The sequence below is a fragment of the Mobula birostris genome, chromosome 12 (assembly GCF_030028105.1).
Source record: "Mobula birostris isolate sMobBir1 chromosome 12, sMobBir1.hap1, whole genome shotgun sequence".
Taxonomy (NCBI): domain Eukaryota; kingdom Metazoa; phylum Chordata; class Chondrichthyes; order Myliobatiformes; family Myliobatidae; genus Mobula; species Mobula birostris.
In genome coordinates this window covers 98,658,382-98,679,594 of record NC_092381.1, presented here as the reverse complement: position 1 = coordinate 98,679,594, position 21,213 = coordinate 98,658,382, and the positions used below count along the sequence as shown (strand labels likewise).

General features: G+C 41.6%; 1 protein-coding gene across 3 annotated transcripts in view; it reads right to left on the bottom strand.

Annotated features, from left to right (window-relative positions):
• Window positions 1-21,213, bottom strand: part of LOC140206138 (syntaxin-6-like) — a 37,666-nt gene that overhangs the window by 10,886 nt on the left and 5,567 nt on the right. Inside the window, exons 3-7 of one of the 3 annotated variants that reach the window (XM_072274351.1) lie at window positions 17,493-17,587; window positions 15,740-15,802; window positions 15,159-15,281; window positions 14,339-14,445; window positions 9,259-9,353 (exon numbers count right to left, since the gene is read on the bottom strand). In XM_072274351.1, coding sequence (XP_072130452.1) covers window positions 9,259-9,353; window positions 14,339-14,445; window positions 15,159-15,281; window positions 15,740-15,802; window positions 17,493-17,587 — 483 coding nt within the window. The other 2 variants (XM_072274354.1, XM_072274353.1) reach the window with 2 other exon arrangements.

The following is a 21,213-nucleotide window of genomic DNA, read 5'->3' as shown; positions in this document are numbered from 1 at the left end:
AAGGGTCTCGGCCCGAAACGTTGACTGTGCTTCTTCCTATGGATGCTGTCTGGCCTGCAGCGTTCACCAGCAATTTTTACGTGTGTTGCTTGAAATTCCAGCATCTACAGATTTCCTCATGTTTACGTTATTTGAGTTACTGTCTCTTTCCTGTCAATTTGAACCAGTTTGGCCATTCTCCTTTGATCTCTCTCATTAAGAAGATGTTTCCACCCACATAACTGCCATTCACTGTATACATTTTGTTTTTCACGCTATTCTCTGTAAACTCTAGATACGTTGTGGATGCAGGTCAATGGGACTAGCAGAATAATGTTTCGGCACAGACTAGAAGGGCCGAATGGCCTGTTTTCTGTGCTGTAGTGTACTATGGTTCTATGGCTGTGCTTGAAAATCCCAGGAGATCAGCAGCTTCTGAGATACTCAAAGCTCCCGGTCTGGCACCAACAATCATTTCTCAGTCAAAGTCACTAAGATCACATTTCTACCCCATTCTGATGTTTGGTCTGAACATGTTTGCATGGTTTTCTGCATTGAGTGGCTGCCATGTGACTTGTTGATTACGTAACAAGAAGGTGTACAGGTGAACCCAATAAAGTGGTCGCTAAGTGTAAGTAATGCAACTATATCGCTCAGTGTTTGTTATAAGTGTCTGAAGCTACAAGCCTATGTTTTCACAGACTACTGGTACAATGTGCCATTAATGTACCACTTTCTGCATGTTTCTCAAGGATTTAATAATGAATGAGTCAGTGACCAGGCAGGAAACCAACGACTCACATCCTGGTGTCATTTCCTGCCAAGATCCCCTTCACACTTCCTGTTCCATTCTGCAACTTCCTGCTGCAAATCAAAACCCCTTGCCATATTTGGGTATTTCTAACCAGTTTCCTCCTAAGAGAGAAACCAATACAGTATAGTACTCCACTATCAGAAGCCTGAGCAGTCCCAATAAACTTAAAAATCATCTTTATGAGTTTGCTTCTAGGACACTGATTTAAATGTAACAATTCATGAACGCACCCAGATCATGAGCCCTACATAATTTAAAGGAGCTATTTTAGTTGGAGGAGATTGCCTGTCTTGTTCAGCAATAAACAACACTCATGCTAGGATTTTATTTCTGTTTTATCTTGTCTTTTCCTGAAGGTACAAACTCCCTAATGAGGAATAGAGTAAAACAACTCCTGTGAAGAGAAATTTAACATTTTAGATTCTGCTTCATCAGAAATTTAAAATTGAGAAAATGTGTGTGTTTTAAGTTGGGAAGAGAGCAAGGGTGGAAAGAACATCTGTGACAGCATGGGGACCAATCAGAGCCATCTCCAAAAGGGAACTGGAAGTCTGTAAATTACAGTTGATCTGTCTGGAGGGACTGTGAAGAGGATGATGAATGGTAGGATCAGAGAGTCAAAAAAAAAACAACATAACTAGGAGTCACTGGGCTAGCAGTGGATTTTAGTTGCTAACTTACCCTTTCAATTGGAGACAGATGTCTGAACCTGTGAGATGCAGATTACAACAGATGTTGGAAATCCAAGTAAATGTAAATTTTGTAAATACTCAGTAGGTCACATAATATCTATGCAGAGAAAAAAATGATGGATAATCCTATACCAGAACTGGCCAATTCTGCTACAAAAGAAGTAAAGCTGGTTATCTGAAATTGCTCAATTTCTTTCTTGGATTTCTAGACCAGACCTTATTTGAGTCTGTATTAATGCTACTTTCTGGTTGCCAGTTTCTCTCCTGCCCTCACTTTCACATGGTCCAAATCTGACTCTTCCCTTCCTTAATGTCTGTCTCCAATTGAGAGGAGAGGTTAGCAACTACAAGACCAATGACTTCCAGTTATCTTGATTACACCGCCTCCCAGGACACCATTCTCGTCATTCAAATTCCTTTGTTATGGTCAGCTGTTCTGATAATCATACTTTCCATGCTTGTGCTTATCAGATGCCATCCTCTCATAACTGACAGAGATCTCAATCACACCTTCTCTGTGACACACATTTCTGTCCTCACACCTTCTCCCTACGGCCAGAAAAAAGACAGGGCTCTCTTCAGCCACTAGCCTCTGCATTTAGTGGCTCATCCTTTAATTACTGTTCCCTCAATGACTGTCCACAACCAAACACATCACTCCTTCCTCTCCCCTGCCAGCACTTGTAAAACATTGTTTCTTCCACAACCTTTCAGTTCACTATTACATCTCCACCAACTACTCCCCCTTTCACAGGCATAGGAAACCTTTCCTTTTCACCATCCAGGGACTCAAAAATAGCTCTTCCAAGTGAAGCAACTATTCACTTGCACTTCAAATTTAGCGTATTGTATTCAATTGTTATGATGAGTCTCCCCTGCATTGGAGAATCCAAATGGATTGGGTGACTGCTTTGCTGAACATCTCCATGCAGTCCACAGGGATGACCCCAAGTTTCCAGTCACCATTTTAAATCTCCCTCACACTGTGGCCTCAACAAAGTCGAAAGCAGGTGCAAAGAACAGCATGTCATCTTCCTTCTTGGCATGCAGCACCCCGCCAGACTCAATATTGAAATCAACACTTTCTGATAAGCAGCCCTTTCAGTTTGTGTCAGAACCAACCAGCTCTCACGCAAATGCAACCATTTGTAATGCATATCTCCACAGATGCAGACTGTTCTGCTTAGTGTTCCCAGCATTCTCCTTTATTCCAGACTTGCAGCATTTTGTTCTGAATAATTTGGACACTTAGACATTTTCAACCTCTCATTGCTGCAGTCGGAAGTTCCCACCTGCTTGAAAAGGGCAACAATCATACCAGTGCCCAAGAAGAGCTGGGTGAACTGCTGTAATGACTATCATCCAGTAGCACTCACATCTATGGTGATGAAATGCTTTAAGAGGTTGGTCATGGCTAGAATCAACTCCTGTCTCAGTAAGGATCTGACCCACTGCAATTTGCCTATCACCACAATAGGTCTATGGCACATGTGATCTTAATGGCTCTCCATGCGGTCTTGGATCACCTGGATAATACAAATATCTATATCAGATGCAGTTTATTGACTACAGTTTAGTGTTTAACACAATCATTCCTACAGTTCTGATCGAAAAGCTCTAGAACCTGGGCCTCTGAACCTCCCTCTGCAATTGGATGCTTGGCTTCCTAACCGGAAGACCAAAATCTGTGTGGATGGCAAATAACATCTCCACCTCACCAATAATTATCACTGGCGCACCTCAGGGGTATGTGCTTAGCTCACTACTCTACTCCCTCTATACCCATGACTGTGTGGCTAGGCATAGCTCAAATGCCATTTATAAATTTGCTGATGATACCATTGTTGGTAGAATCTCAGATGGTGACAAGAAGGCATACAGGAGCGAGATATACCAGCTCCTGTATGCCCTCAACATAGTTGTGTTGTAGCAATAACATTGCACTCAATGTAGCAGACCAAAGAGTTGATTGTGGACTTCAGAAAGGGCAAGATGAGGGAACACAAACCAATCCTCATAGAGGGATCAGAATTGGAGAGAGTGAGCAATTTCAAGTTCCTGGGTGTCAATATCTCTAAGGACCTAACATATTGATGCAGCTATAAAGAAGGCAAGGCGGCAGCATTAGGAGTTTGAAGAGATTTGGTTGACACTTAAAACACACATAAACTTCTACAGGTGTAAAATGGAGAGCATTCTGACTGGCCGCATCACCGTCTGGTATGAGGGGCTACTACACAGGATTGAAGTAAGTTGCAGAAAGTTGTAAACTTAGGCAGCTCCTTCATGGGTACTAATTTCCGGAGTATCCAAAACATCTTCAAGGAGTGGTGCCTCAGGAAGGTGGGATGCATCATTAAGGACCCCCACCACCCAGGACATGCCCTCTTCTCATTGTTATCTGTCAAGAAGGGGGTACAGAAGCCTGAAGGCACACACTCAGTGAATCAGGAACAACTTCTTCCCCTCTGCCATCCGATTTTTGAATGGACATTGAAACCATGAACACTACCTCACTACCTTTTTTTTTATTTCTGCTTTTGCACCACTTATCTTAACTTAACTATTTAATATATTTAATTTACTTACTGTAATTCTGGTTTCTTTTCTATACTTACTATTGCATTGTACTGCTACCACAAAATTAACAAATTTCCCGAAATATGCCAGTGTATTAAGCTTGATTCTGGAAATCAGTTCCAGCATGTTGTCAACGCATTTTTATTCATCACTCTCTACTGCTTGTTCTACACTCTTTCAGACAGATCGACCACAATTTACAAGTACTTCCCTCAACAAATAGCACCAAAAGCAATTATCACAGACTATTGTGACCTTCATACTACCAGCCGTTCCTTCTGCTCTCTCCACCCTCCTCTTTAGCGTGCTTATTTCCTCATTTTCCCATTCTGATGAAGGGCCATCAATCGCTGAATCTCTGTTTGAACTATTCATGCCACCCTATTTATATACAGATATTGTTCTATAACCATTATTTCTTCTAAACTTGACTTTTTAACCACCTTTCGTGTTGGGCCATCTCATTTGGTACTTAACTATTCTTGTTCCCCCCCCCCCCCCATTCCCAACCTAATGTCACAAGTAACAGCAATGGAGGAAAAATTAGCAAGAGCATTTCACTGGGGCAGTAACACAAAATTAGGGATTGGGACATATAAGGTGCTACTAGGGCAAATGTCCAGAAGTTCAATCAGTATCGGCTTCCTGTCGAAGGGACTCAGCCCGAAGTGTTGTCAGTACTTTTTTTCCCATAGATGCTGTCTGGCCTGCTGAGTTCCTCCAGCATTTTGTGTGTGTTGCTTAGTTAAGCAGTTACAGGTGTCCCCGCTTTCCGAACTTTCGCTTTACGCCACTTCGCTCTTACAAAAGACCTACATTAGTACCTGTTTTCACTAACCGAGAGGATTTTCGCTTTTACGAAAAAAGATGCCAGCTTTAAATGTGTGTTTACCCCAAGAAAGACTACCATGACCATGAAGCCTTGCGCAGGCAGGTGTGTGTGCATGCGTGTACGTGCAGATTTTTTTCTATAAATCGGTTTTGGCTCAATCTTCCCGATTCTACTAAGTGAAACTACACTGTACATACATTATTTCTACTTTATATAGGCTGTGTATTTATCATCATTCCTGCTTTTACTATATGTTAGTGTTATTTTAGATTTTATGTGCAATAGCGTGGTATGATTTGGTACGTTATTTTTTTGGGTCTGGGAACGCTCAAAAATTTTTCCCATATAAATTAATGGTAATTCCTTCACTTTACGCCATTTTGGCTTACGATTTCATAGGAACTCTCTACCTTCGGAGGGTTTAAACTAGATTTGCAGGGGGATGGGAACCAGAGTGCAAGAGCAGATAGTGGAGCGGGGGTGAAAATAAATGATGTTAAAAGTTCACGCAAAGTCACAAATAGAAGGATTGTGTGTGGTGGTAATAATCTTCTGAGGTGTGTCTATTTCAATGCAAGGAGTATTGTGAGGAAGGCTGACGAGCTGAGAGTGTGGATTGACACATGGAATAACGACATTATAGCCATTAGTGAAGCTCGGCTACAGGAGGGGCAGTACTGGCAGCTTAATATTCCAGGGTTCCGATGTTTCAGACATGATAGAGGCAAAGGAATGAAGGGTGGCATTGCTAGTCAGGGAAAATGCTACAGCAGTGCTCAGGCAGGACAGATTAGAGGGCTTGTCTACTGAGGCCATATAGGTGGAGCTGAGATGTATTATAGACCACCCAATAGTCAGCGAGAACTGGAGGAGCAAATCTGCAGAGAGATGGCAGGAAGCATAAAGTTGTGATAGTAGGGGATTTTAATTTTCCACATATTGATTGGGATTCCCATATTGTTAAAGGTCTAGATGGGTTAGAGTTTGTAAAACGTGTTCAGGAATGTTTTCTAAATCAATATACAGAGGTACCAACTGGAGAGGATGCAATATTAGATCTCCTATTAGGAAACGAGTTAGGACAGGTGACGGAAGTGTGTGTAGGGGAACACTTTAGTTCCAGTGATCATAACACCATTAGTTTCAACTTGATCATGGACAAGGATAGATCTGGTCCTCGGGTTGAGGTTCTAAACTGGAAAAAGGCCAAATTTGAAGAAATGAGAAAGGATCTAAAAAGCGTGGATTGGGATAGGTTGTTCTCTGGCAAAGATGTGATTGGTAAGTGGGAGACCTTCAAAGGAGAAATTTTGAGAGTACAGAGTTTGTATGTTCCTGTCAGGATTACAGGCAAAGTGAATAAGAATAAGGAGCCTTGGTTCTCAAGGGATATTGGAACTCTGATAAAGAAGAAAAGAGAGATGTATGACATGTATAGGAAACAGGGAGCAAATAAGGTGCTTGAGGAGTATAAAAAGTGCAAAAAAATACTTAAGAAAGAAATCAAGAGGACTAAAAGAAGACAAGAGGTTGCATTGGCAGTCAAGGTGAAGGATAATCCAAAGAGCTTCTACAGGTATATTAAGAGAATAAAGGGGAAGCCTTTTAGGACCGAGATGTAGAAAAACTTCTTCACACAGAGAGTGGTGAATCTGTGGAATTCTCTGCCACAGGAAACAGTTGAGGCCAGTTCATTGGCTATATTTAAGAGGGAGTTAGATAAGGCCCTTGTGGCTAAAGGGATCAGGGGGTATGGAGAGAAGGCAGGTATAGGGTTCTGAGTTGGATGATCAGCCATGATCGTAATGAATGGCGGTGCAGGCTCGAAGGGCCGAAAGCCTACTTCTGCACCTATTTTCTATCTTTCTATCTAAGAGCAAAAGGATAGTAAGGGATAAAATTGGTCCTCTTGAAGATCAGACTGGTCGGCTATGTATGGAACCAAAAGAAATGGGGGAGATCTTAAATGGTTTTTTTGTGTCTGTATTTACTAAGGAAACTGGCATGGAGTCAATGGAAATAAAGCAAACAAGTAGTGAGGTCATGGAACCTATACAGATTGAAGAGGAGGAGGTGCTTGCTATCTTGAGGCAAATCAGAGTAGGTAAATCCCCAGGACCTGACAGGGTATTCCCTCAGACCTTGAAGGAGACTAGTGTTGAAATTGCAGGGGCCCTGGCAGATATATTTAAAATGTCAGTATCTACGGGTGAGGTGCCAGAGGATTGGAGGATAGCTCATGTTGTTCTGTTGTTTAAAAAAGGCTCTAAAAGTAATCCGGGAAATTATAGGCCAGTAAGTTTGACGTCAGTAGTAGGTAAATTATTGGAAGGAGTACTAAGAGATAGGACCTACAAGTATTTGGATAGACAGGGACTTATTAGGGAGAGTCAACATGGCTTTGTACGTGGTAGGTCATGCTTAACAAATCTATTAGAGTATTTCAAGGAGGTTACCAAGAAAGTGGATGAAGGGAAGGCAGTGGATGTTGTCTACATGGACTTCAGTAAGGCCTTTGACAAGGTCCTGCATGGGAGGTTAGTTAGGAAGATTCAGTCGCATGGAGAGGTAGTAAATTGGATTACACATTGGCTCAATGGAAGAAGCCAGAGAGTGGTAATGGAGGATTGCTTCTCTGAGTGGAGGCCTGTGACTAGTGGTGTGCCACAGGGATCAGTGCTGGGTCCATTGTTATTTGTCATCTATATCAATGATCTGGATGTTAATGTGGTAAGTTGGATCTGTAAATTTGCTGATGATACAAACATTGGAGGTGTAGTGGACAGTGAGGAAGGTTTTCAAAGCTTGCAGAGGGATTTGGACCAGCTGGAAAAATGGGCTGAAAAATGGCAGATGGAGTTTAATACAGACAAGTGTGAGGTATTGCACTTTGGAAGGACAAACCAAAGTAGAACGTACAAGGTAAATGATAGGGCACTGAGGAGTGCAGTAGAACAGAGGGATCTTGGAATACAGATACAAAATTCCCTGAAAGTGGCGTCACAGGTAGATAGGGTCGTAAAGAGAGCTTTCGGTACATTGGCCTTTATAAATCAAAGTACTGAGTATAAGAAACACACATAAAAGTTGCTGGTGAATGCAGCAGGCCAGGCAGCATCTCTAGGAAGAGGTACAGTTGACGTTTCCTGCCGAGACCCTTCGTCAGGACCAACTGGAGTGTTATGTGTGTTGCTTGAAATTCCAGCATCTGCAGATTTCCTCGTGTATTGAGTGTAAGAGTTGGAATGTTATGGTGAGGTTGTATAAGGCATTGGTGGGGCCAAATTTGGAGTATTGTGTGCAGTTTTGGTCACCAAATTACAGGAAGGATATTAATAAGGTTGAAAGAATGCAGAGAAGTTTTACAAGGATGTTGCCAGGACTTGAAAAAGTGAGTTACAGAGAAAGATTGAATAGGTTAGGACTTTATTCCCTGGAGCATAGAAGAATGAGGGGAGATTTGATAGAGGTATATAAAATTATGATTGGTATAGATAGAGTGAATGCAAGCAGGCTTTTTCCACTGAGGCAGGGGGAGAAAAAAACCAGAGGACATGGGTTAAGGGTGAAGGGGGAAAAGTTTAAAGAGAACATTAGAGGGGGCTTCTTCACACAGAGAGTAGTGGGAGTGTGGAATGAGCTGCCAGATAAAGTGGTAAATGCTTTTAACATTTAAGAAAAACTTGGACAGGTACATGGATGAGAGATGTATGGAATGATATGGTGCAGGTGCAGGTGCAGGTCAGTGGGACTAGGCAGAAAAATGGTTCGGCACAGCCAAGAAGAGCCAAAAGGCCTTTTTCTGTGCTGTAATATTCTATGGTTCTAACTAAGTACAATTTTAAAGTGCTAAACAAAGTGTGAAATGGCCTTCCATGTACAGTGACACTTTCTATCTGAAATAATAACTCTGATACTGAGCAACACACATCAAAGTTGCTAGTGAACGCAGCAGGCCAGGCAGCATCTCTAGGAAGAGGTGACCAGCAACTTTGATGTGTGTTGCTTGAATTTCCAGCATCTGCAGGATTCCTGTTGTCTGATACTGAGCAGCATTTTTTTTTCAGATTTATAGAATTGACAATATTTCTGTCACATGATTATCAGCGTTTGTTGTTGTATTGACTGATGAAATATCTGTAAGTTTTAATTCTTTTCACAGTAAACAAGTTTACTTAGATGTGATTAGTCAGGAACTTGCATAACTTCCGACATATTAAATAATTCTACTCTCAGTTTCTCTTCAAGAGAAGAAAAACCTAGGGAAGGCAAACATTCCTGAGTTATTCTCTTAGGCTTTGGTTCAAAGAGAATTAGATTCATGCATTTTGGTCTAAGAAAGCTTAACTCCTCAAACTTACCACTGGTCATGTGGGACACTTTGGCCAGCTTCTTCATTACATTATCCATCCGTGACTGTGTGCTATCCAACTCATAGGAGAACTCGTCAAGCATACTGTGGGAGATTAGAGCATACAGTGAAACCTTAAACTGAGGAGTGGGGTCCAATTTCACCCTCCACACACACTAAATAATTTATAGAACTTGTTACTGACTCCACTTTATATGAGATTTTCCACTTCTCCCTCAGTTACAATGCCTTGCCATGATTGTTCTAAAAACAAAGCTACTTAGACTTCATCCTTAGTAATAGCCCCACCAGTATACACCTTCCTTACCTTTACCTCCAAATACATGCAGAAAATAGCCATTCTCCTTCACCAACAAATATCTCACCTCCTCATAAATGCATAGCATTCCAACACCTACAAATAAACCCTATCTCATCCACATCCCCTCAAAACATACATGAAGACAGAAACACCTTCGCTTTAAGTATGAGATAAAATAAGTTGCCCCATGGCTCCCCCTGCACACTCTTGTTCTTCACAAATATATAAAACTCTCGCTGTCAATTCCATCAGTATATACAGTGGATTCCACTTAATTGGGCCATCAGTTAATCAGGGCAGCTGCATGTTTGAGACAACTCTGAAAGAACAAAAACTAATCAAGAAGATAGAGGGGATCCCCTTCATTTATTTGGGCTACCATGCTGCTTAATTGGAATGAGAGACCGCTGCTGAACAGTTTCTAACTAGCATCAGTCACATACACTAGTGCAGCCGTTAGACATTACACCCCTGCCTCGAGCGAACAGTTTTTAAACAGCATCAGTTGCTGTTATGTTGTCCTTTTGTACCAATGGACGCTGATTCAAAAAGCAGTGATTTTTGATCATTTTGATTTTTAAAAAGTTCAGATCCTTGCCAAGATGCCTCAAAAATATTTGACACCAGCTGAAAAAATTACCCTACTGGACCAACTTAAAAGCCATGTACCTAACACCACTAATCGTCAGCCAGCAGAGATAACTGGAGTGTTGAAATCTACAATTGCACACTTAATACATCAGCAAGATAAATTTGCAAGAAGAATGGGCATTATGCAAGGGACAACAGGGAACTTCCCAACAACGAAAGTGTAAAGGTAAGGACCCAGATGTTGAAGAGGCCCTCAATCAATGGTTTTCTATCGTAACTGGACAAGGTGTGCGTATCAGTAAACTAATGTTAAAAAAAAAAGTCAGTGAAGGTAGCTAAGAAGCTGGGTCACAAAGATTTTAAAGCAACAAATGGTTGGTTGTCTCAATGGAAATGTTGGCACCACATTAAATTCAAGAGAGCACACGGTGAGAAAGATAGTGCTGATGCTGTAAATGGAGAAACATGGAAATCTACAAAATTTCCTGACTTGCTTCAAAAATTTTGTGTAGATACCTACAATGCTGATGAAACAGGACTTTTTTATTCTGCCATGCTGGATGGTTCCCTTGGCTACAAATATGCAACACTATCAGGTTCCAAGAGAGCAAAGGATCACATAATGGATCGATTATATGCACTAGATGTCCATGTCAATTTTGTTTATTTACAGTCAATCAAAAGAACACATCAGCATTTGACCCTCTGATACTCAAGCCAGGGAGAGCAAGCTGTTGCCCATGCAGCAGGCATCATCTCTTCAAGCAGCTGATGAATCGAAACGAATGGCAGAGACTGACAGTTTGGCACCAGTGGTTCCGCAGGTGTTGCCAGTCAGCATTGAACTCAACATAGGACAGCCTTAGGAATTCCAGCTCCAGACTTCTTCCTCAGGGTTTACTTCCACAGTCTTTCCCATGAGCCTGTATAGCTGCAAGCAGCGGAGTTTTCCTTCTAGATGAGCTGTCAACCATGCCTGACGAGCCCCATCTGCCCAAAGTGACTGGTTTTCCACCTGTCCGTACTCCACCTGTCAGTAGAAATGGTTCCACTGGGTTTAGTAGCTAGGCCACACACAAAGGGAGGAGCTAGTCTTGGCTGACAGAGACTATTAGGGATGTACACCATTGGTAACATTTAATAGGAAGTGGGCGCTTATCACTACTACCACTCCCCAGCTATGACAACCTTAAGGAACAGCATACCTCTGTCAATAACTTTTAGAAACTAATACACCATTTTATAGTACTGTTGTAGTATTGGTTCTATCTTTTCTGTATTTCATTCAAATACATCATTTGTTACCCAGTTAAATGACAGTTCGTCTTTTATATACATTTAACTATTTCCCAGAAACTTCGGCTAGTTGGGACAGCCGCTTAATTGGAACAAAATGTACTTTTCCTGATGTGTCACACTTTACCAGAATACACCGTATTATTGATTCTATGTATTTTTAAAATTATAATCCAGTTCTTAGACTAAAGCACACACGTTATTCCAGCTACGATGCTATTCCTGCTTGTCTGTCATCCAAATGAATGACATCATCCCCAAAGCTAAAAAACAGAGCAGTGAAAAAGCAGGAAATCTCCATTGAACATTAGCAATTGTTTTATTGAGTTTGGGAAAATAGCTCAGGAAGAGAACAACCCCCATTCTGTTCAACAGTTTGATGCTAAAGCCAGTGTCACTAACTCCCTCTCACCTTCTCTCCTAGTCCTATGTTTGCAAAATCATTAACTAGCTATTAACTTCTCTTATTCGTAGTACTTCTGTCAACCTCCATAAGAACAGAACAATGACATTCAGCCCCTTGTTTCCACCACCATGCAATCAAATCATGAGTCTCTTGTATCACAGCTCCATCCACACATCTTGGTCTGATTTGCTGTCAAATAAAAATGAATCAAAGGTTTGAAATTCCCAATTTATCCCTTGCATCAACAGCTTTTGGAAAAGCACAAACATCAAACTCATTATCTTTGTGCAAAGATCATCTCCTTCAGTTGTCAGAACCCTCGTCATCTGCATCCAAAACTTCAGGGTTGATGACAGTCAACCTGCTGTTCTTACCAAGTGCTGAATAACAATAGAGTGAGGTTAGCTGGTGGAATCTGTCAAATCTAGCTATAGTGGACACTCTGCTAAAGGCTGTTGCAACTTCTAGAACTGCAACACACCAGTGAAAATTAAGGACATGGAAAACAAAGGATTGAACAGCAAAGCTTACTTCCATAAACCCAAAAGACATAGGAGCAAAATTAGGCCATGTTCCTCTTCCATTATTCTTCTCAATCCTGTTCTCCTACCTTCTCCACAAAACCTTAAACAACGCCTTTACTAATCAACAACCTATCAACCTCCACTTCAAATCTACCAGTGACTTAGCCTCCCCAGCCATCTATGGCAATAAACTCCACAGATTCACCAACCAATGGCTAAAGGATTTCCTCCTCAACTCTGTCCTTGTATTCTGAGGCTGTGCCTTTTAGTCCTAGACTCCTCCACTACAGGAAACATCCTCTCCACATTTACTCTATCTAGGCCTTCCAATATTTGAAAGGTTTCAATGAGATTCCCCTTCATTCTTTTAAACTCCAGCGAGTATAGGCCCAGAGCCATCAAACGCAACTCATACATTAATCCTTTCATTCCAGGGATCATTCTCATGAACCTCCTCTGGACTCTCTCCAACGCCAGCACTTTCTTTCACAGATAAGGGACCCACAACTGCTCACAATACCCCAAGTGAAGTGTAACCAATGACTTATAAAGCCTCAGTACTACATCCTTTTATATGCTAGTCTTCTTGAAATGAATGCTAACATTGCATTTGCCTTCCTTACCACCAACTCAATCTGCAAGTTAACCTTAGGGAATCCTGCACGAGGACTCCCGAGCCCCTTGCAGTTCTGATTTCTGAATTTGCACCTGTTTAGAAAATAGTCTATGCCTTTATTCCTTCTACCAAACTGCATGACCATACACTTCCCTTCCTTTCACTTCACTGTATTCCACCTCACACTTTGCCCATTCTCCTAATCTAAGTCCTTCTGCAGACTCACTTCCTCCTCAACACTACTTGCCCCTGCACCTACCTTTGTACTGTCTGCAACCCTGGCCAGAAAGCAATCACTTCCATCATCTACATCAGTGACATATAATATCAAAAGTAGTGGTCCTAACACTGACCGCTGAGGTACATCACTAGTCACTAGCGGTCAACCAGAAAAGGCCCCCTTTATTCCCAATCTTTGCCTTCTGCCAGTCAGCCAATCTTCTATCCGTGCTAGTATCTTTCCTGTAACATCATGGGCTCTTATCTTATTAAGCAGCCTCATGTGTGACGCCTTGTTAAAGGCCTTCTGAAAATCCATATGAACAACATCCATTGTCTCTCCTTTGTTTACCCTGTCAGCTATTTCCTCAAAAAACTCCAACAGATTTGTTAGGCAAGATCACCTCTCAAGAAAACCATGCTGACTTTGGCCTATTTCATCATATTCCTTCAAGTACCCCAAAACCTCATCCTTAATAATGGACTCCAACATCTTCCCAACCACTGAACTGTGGCTAACTTCAGGTCACTATAATTTCCTGTCTTTTGCCCCCTTCCCTTTTTAAAGAGAGCAGGGACATTTGCAATTGTCCGGTCCTCCGGAACCATTCTAGGATCTTGAGATTCTTGAAAAATCATTACTAATGCCTCCATAATCTCCTCAACTACTTCTTTCAGAACCCTGAGGTGTAGTCCATCTTGTCCAAGTGACTTATCTACCTTCAGATCTTTCAGCATCCCAAGTACCTTCTCCCTAGTAATAGCAACAACATTCACTTTCGCCCCCTGACTTTCTTGCATTTCTAGCATACAGCTGGGTGTCTTCCACTGTGAAGACTGATGCAAATACTTACTAATTTTGACTGCTATATCTTTGTTCCCCATTACTACCTCTCCAGTATCATTTTCCAGCAGTTTGATATCCACTCTTATCTCCCTTTTATGCTTTATATATCTGAAAAATACTGGTATCTTTTATAGTATTGGCTAGCTCACCTTCATATTTCATCTTTTCTCTCCTTATTGCTTTTTAACTTTGGGGCCAAACAGAGCAATGACTGCACAACAGGACAAAAGTGAAACTTAAGGAAAGCATACTTCTGAAGTAACACTCACACTGCTTGCTCATCCAATTCATGGCCGATCTTCTGCGACATGTTCTTCAAAACTCCGATGCTGCCTGAAACCAGCTCCAGCTGATCATCCTGCTGCTCCACGATCAACTATGTGGGACGAATGGCATAAAAAAAGGCTAACAAAAACCCAAAGTCCCTTGGTCCTCCACTCCTTAAATAAAGCCACTTATCACCAACACAGGACTGGTAGATTTCTATAACTGAGGATGGTGAGTTCTTTGTGTTGTCCATAAACTCTTCTTCCTTTATCTGCACAGAGATACCTCACTTGACCTTAGCTATTTTCTAGCAGATGATAGTTTTTTTGCTCTCTAGTGTTCCTCCCTTCTTTGCTCAACTTGTTTTCCTCTTTTTGCTGGATGTGGTTCCTTGAGTCTTTGTTTTCACTGTGACACTGGATGCAAAAAGTCGCTGTCATTGATAGACTTCACAGCCTAGCTTTGTGCCTTGCTTGTACCTACAAGCTTGTACACTGCAGGACACAGCGAAAGCAGGAACCCAAGCTGATGTCAATCACAATTCCCATTTCTTCCTGTCCAGTTTAACAATGTGTTTCCTAATTTCAATCACACTCAGCCCAGCCTTGGATCAGATCTGTAATCTGGTGAAGGACAGGGTAATCTTATCAACTGGTTGTGCCTCCTTCTCTCCCTACACAAGACTTTCTGAGACGGTGTCATGTCTGAAGTCTGGGCCTCATTCTCCCATCATAGACACATGCTAAAAGATATTCTATACTTCCATTTCCCGACCCACTGCAATCAACTTGCAGCAACTGTGCTGTCAGTTTGCTTGGTTACCTGCTGTTGCATGTTTTGGTCCTCAATGAACTGAGAATTCACTGCTTGCAGTTCTTGATCAAGTCGGCTGTATTTGTCTGAAGTGAAGCTTGGTCTCTGGCTTCCCCTAGCACTTAGCAGTGCCTGCACAAACATCAAAGAGCCAGAGCTATTCTCCACACAGCAACATCCCACATATACCAGGATAAAAGAACTTGTGTTAACATAGAAAATTCCAAAGCAGTACATAAGAAATCAAGCAAATAAGTTTCTAAAAAAACATGGTAATAACCAGATCAGTCGTTTTAAAGGCAAAATTGTAAGAATTAGGCCACTTTGCCCTTGGGGTCTGCTTCATGACTCAAATTATTCCAAATTGTCCTGTGATTAGGCTTGGGCTAAATTGGAGTTGCTGGGTGGCACAGCTCATAGGTCTAATGTATCTCAAAAATAAAATAATCACATCAGAGAAATCCACTGAGAGATTATGTCGTGTTTACCTTGACGTTATCCAAAGGGCCATGAGAAATCTCAGCTGTGGTGCCCATTACGCACAAGGTTTCTGAATCAATAATAAACAAGCGTCAATAAAAGCCACACACCTGTCGGTTTCTCTGTTCCACTAATGCTTGCATCGAAGAACTGGACATGTGATCTTTCATTTCCTGTAAGTACAACAGATTCGGGTAACTACATATCTCACCAGATAGGAGTGTTAACCATGGTACTGACTGTGCTTCTTTTACCCATCTATTTTGTTCCACTACTGCATATATTAGTGTAACTGAGTAGAAATAAATTTGCATTTCAAACTCTGGACTAACCCAAACACAACTACTGTTCTAAAAATCATGAAGGAAGGAAAGGTAGAGGTGGGTTAAATACATAGCAAAGCTCCTTCTCCAATCCTTCAGCAACTCTGTTAGGTTCTGGTGTTTAATCCAAGGTTCTCTCAAGAGGCACAAAACCTGATGGCAGCAGCGAGAAAAGGGCATGGCCTGGGTGGGGAGGATCTTCGATGATGGATGCTGCTTTTCTATGACAACATTTCATGCAGATATGCTTAATGTTGCGAGGGCTTTACCCATGATGTACAGGGCCCAATCCACTACCTTTTGCAGGATTTTCCACTCAAGGCATTGGTGTTCCCATACCAAGCCATAATGCAGCCAAGTCAGCACTCCTTCCACTACACATCTACAGAAGGTTTTTGATGACATGATAAATCTCTGCAGACTCCTGAGGAAATAGAGGCACTGTCGTGCTTTCTTTGCAATTATATTTATATGGCGGGTCCAGTTAACCAGTGGGAAAGCACTTACTCACTTAATACAGAACAAAGAAACTTCCAGAGCTTTTCAGAATTATACCTTGTATAGCCACTAGATGCATATTAAACTGTTAGAACTACTTAAATATAAGCAGATAATTGTTAAACTGCGAGGAAAATAACAATCAAACAGTCGGATCCAACGGCTTCCAACATGCTTTTTGCATTTCCCACACTAGACACTGGTACTGGGTTCAACATGACCAATAGGATTCTAATGCTCCCTCAAACACCCCAAGCCAAGGTGGTCAGTCAAATTGTTTGGTTGATGTGCAGGCTGCCTAAATGGCCTTAGATTATAGAGCTACAAACACAGTGTAGAAAATGTATACTTGTAAAATAACACATGAAAACCACATCTGCAGGAATTCTCTCTCCATGATTTGTCCTGCATCTTCTTCCCATAAGGTATCAGCAATAAGAAGAATATGAATAACAAAACACATCAGTATTCTAAGATCTTTCATAGTTAATACCTTTGACTTTGATTACCATTTATCGTTTCCTCATGGAAATGCTGGAATAAGCCAGAGGGCACTTTACAGTCCAATGTACTTATGGGAAAGATTGCAGAGGGAGCTTTGCTGTGTACTAAACCTGGCCTTCCCTTCCCTAAAGATTTTTTGGTATGACTATAACAGGGAAATGACACTTTGTTCCCTCCTGAAACAGTATTAGGACATCAGCTGAGTTTTCAATTACAATCTGACAGCAGGACATTGACTTTAAACTGTGTGAGACTTGAAACCATTTTCTGGATTATCCATTCATCTTCCACACCGGCAAACAATATAACTAATACCTTGCACCAAAGTAACTCCAGACACAAATACAGTTTTAGCAATGGCATTAGTCACAGAAGAGGACAATAGCGTATTTTGTTCTCCTTCTCCTCATAATCTTCCATGTTATTCTCTCAAGTCCCACTGCGTCCTTGCCCAACAACAGGAGACACTGATTCTCAACTTCCCATACACTACCACAACTCACATGAAGCACTCACTTTCACATGCTTCAAGGCTTACCTTTACGATTTGTTTTGTACTGGTAATGAATGCTTTCCTTTTACTTAATTCTGCTGGATCGAGGTTAAACTTGCGAGGGTTTGTCTCCACGATGCGTAATGTGCAGTTGAGGCAAACTAACTGATGCATGTATAGTAGGTGTGAACTCAACAAACAAATTATATTGTCTTTAACATAATGAATTATGTGCTTTGCAGAAACATAATCAAATCCAGTAAAAAATTACTCAGATTGTAGCATTTTTTTTTTTAGCTTTAATTGCCTTTATATACTCTGGAAAAAAAAATGCCCTTGCCATGGAACATTTCAAAATCCCATCTTTTGCTCTCACTCTTTCCCACATCATCCCAACTTAGGACACAAATGGCGATCTCCTCCAAAATTACTCACTTTAAAATATACTTTGCATCTGTAGGCAATAGGGTAAATTCCACAACCTCCTTTTGATGCCATCCCAACATTACTGTTGTTATAAAGATGCCAAGTTCTGCTCCTTTTCCACATATACTTTCACCTAACAATTGATTCTTGTGTTTCGTAACTTGGCTGAATCTAATTCCCTTCTCAAACGATGATGGATTATTGTAGTCTAAAAGCAAGAACCACAGAAAATGAAATCCTGAAATAAAAACAGAAAATACTGCTAAGTTACTATTCAACTTTTATTTTCTGTTTCAATTTCTGATTTCCCGCTTTTGCAATTTAGTTTCAGCTCTTGGTCGCCATCCTGTCACAACCATTCGTGTACTCAACAATCCTCTTTCTTCTCTGCAACTTAATTTCCATTTTTTCAGTTCTGAAAATGTTCAGTTCAATTCTCTGGTTTCTCTCTCCATCAGCACCACTTGACCTAGTTTCCAGCATTTTCTACTTTTATTAAAATATTACAACTTGATTTAACAATACTGTCACCAAATTCAATTTGCTACTAAGCACAACTTCTTTAACATTTACTTTGGGAAATTATTCCAGTTACTCAAATATTAGCCACTGGAAATTCCATTAAGGGGGAACTTACTTTCAGTATTAATGTTGGTTGTAAGTTGGACAGTGAATTTCACCTCCAGTTTTAATCATTGTAACACGTAGCTGGCTTACTGTAGCTCTGTTCACTAAATTTCAGAACAGACGTGGTGACATCTAAGTGGAAAAGATTTAGGCACATACAGTGGTGCTAGGAAGTTTGTGAACGCTGTAGAATTTTCTTTATTTCTTCATAAATATGACCTAAAATGTGATCAGATCTTCACACAAGTCCTAAAACAAGACAGAACATAGAACAGTACAGCACAGTACAAGCCCTTCAACCCACAATGTTGTGCTGACCCTTAAACCCTGCCTCCCATATAACCCCCCCACCTTAAATTCCTCCATATACCTGTCCAGTAGTCTCTTAAATTTGAACCACTCTGAGTAAAAAACCTTCCTCTAATATCCCCCTTGAACTTCCCACCCCTTACCTTAAAGCTTTGTCCTCTTGTATTGAGCAGTGATGCCCTGGGGAAGAGGCGCTGGCTGTCCACTCCATCTATTCCTCTTAATATCTTGTCTATCCTCAATCATGTCTCCTCTCATCCTCCTTCTCTCCGAAGAGTAAAGCCCGAGCTCCCTTAATCTCTGATCACAATACATACTCTCTAAACCAGGCATCTCCTCTGTACCCTTTCCAATGCTTCTACATCCTTCCTATAGTGAGGCGACCAGAACTAGACACAGTACTCCAAGTGTGGCCTAACCAGAGTTTTATAGAGCTGCATCATTACCTCGTGACTCTTAAACTCTATCCCTCGACTTATGAAAACTAACACCCCATAAGCTTTCTTAACTACCCTATCTACCTGTGAGGCAACTTTCAGGGATCTGTGGACATGTACCCCGAGATCCCTCTGCTCCTCCACACTACCAAGTATCCCGCCATTTACTTTGTACTCTGCCTTGGAGTTTGTCCTTCCAAAGTGTACCACCTCACACTTCACCGGGTTGAACTCCATCTGCCACTTCTCAGCCCGCTTCTGCATCCTATCAATGCCTCTCTGCAATTTCAACAATCCTCTACACTATCCACCAACACCACCAACCTTTGTGTCGTCTGAAAACTTGCCAACCCACCCTTCTACCCCCACATCCAAGTTGTTAGTAAAAATCACGTACAGGTCCCAGAACCGATCCTTGTGGGAGACCACTAGTCACAACCCTCCAATCCGAATGTACTCCCTCCACCATGACCCTCTGCTTTCTGTAGGCAAGACAGTTCTGAATCCACCTGGCCAAACTTCCCTGGATCCCATGCCTTCTGACTTTCTGAATAAGCCTACCATGTGGAACATTGTCAAATGCCTTACTAAAATCCATGTAGATCACATCCACTGCACTATCCTCATCTATATGCCTGGTCACCACCTCAAAGAACTCTATCAGGCTTGTTAGACACGATCCGCCCTTCACAAAGCCATGCTGACTGTCCCTGATCAGACCATGATTCTCTAAATGCCCATAGATCCTATCTCTAAGAATCTTTTCCAACAGCTTTCCCATCACAGACGGTCTATAATTTGTCTATAATTATTGGTCTATAATTACCCTGACTATCCCTACTACCCTTTTTGAACAAGGGGGCAACATTCGCCTCCCTCCAATCCTCCGGTACCATTCCCGTGGACAACGAGGACATAAAGATCCTAGCCAGAGGCTCCGCAATCTCTTCCCTTGCCTCGTGGAGCAGCAGGGGAATATTTCGTCAGGCCCCAGGGACTTACCCGTCCTAATGTATTTTAACAACTCCAACACCTCCTCTCCCTTAATAGCAACATGCTCCAGAACATTAACCTCACTCATATTGTCCTCACCTTCATCAAGCTCCCTCTCATTGATGAATACCAAAGAGAAGTATTCATTGAGGACCTCGCTCACTTCCACAGCCTCCAACCTTTGTCTCTAATCAGTCCTATCTTCACTCCTGTCATCCTTTTGTCCTTCACATAATTGAAGAATGCCTTGGGGTTTTTCTTTACCCTACTCGCCAAGGCCTTTTCATGCCCCCTTCTTGCTGTCCTCAGCCCCTTCTCAAGCTCCTTTCTTCCTACCCTATATTCCTCAATAGACCCATCTGATCCTTGCTTCCTAAACCTCATGTATGCTGCCTTCTTCCACCTGACTAGATTTTCCACCTCACTTGTCACCCATGGTTCCTTCACCCTACCATTCTTCATCTTCCTCACCAGGACAAATTTATCCCTAACATCCTGCAAGAGATCCCTGAACATCGACCACATGTCCATTGTACATTTCCCTGCAAAAAAATCATCCCAATTCACACCTGCAACTTCTAGCCTTATAGCCTCATAATTTGTCCTTCCTCAATTAAAAATTTTCCTGACCTCTCTGATTCTATCCTTTTCCATGATAATGCTAAAGGCCAGGGAGCGGTGGTCACTGTCCCCCAGATGCTCACCCACTGAGAGATCTGTGACCTGACCCAGTTTGTTACCTAATATGGCATTCCCCCTAGTCGGCCTGTCAACATACTGTGACAGGAATCTGTCCTGGACACACTTAACAAACTCTGCCCTGTCTAAACCATTGGAACTGATCAGGTGTCAATCAGTATTAGGGAAGTTAAAGTCACCCATGATAACAACACTGTTATTTTTAAACCTTTCCAAAATCTGCTTCCCATGCTACCAGGGGGCCTATAGAATACCCCTAATAGAGTAACTGCTCC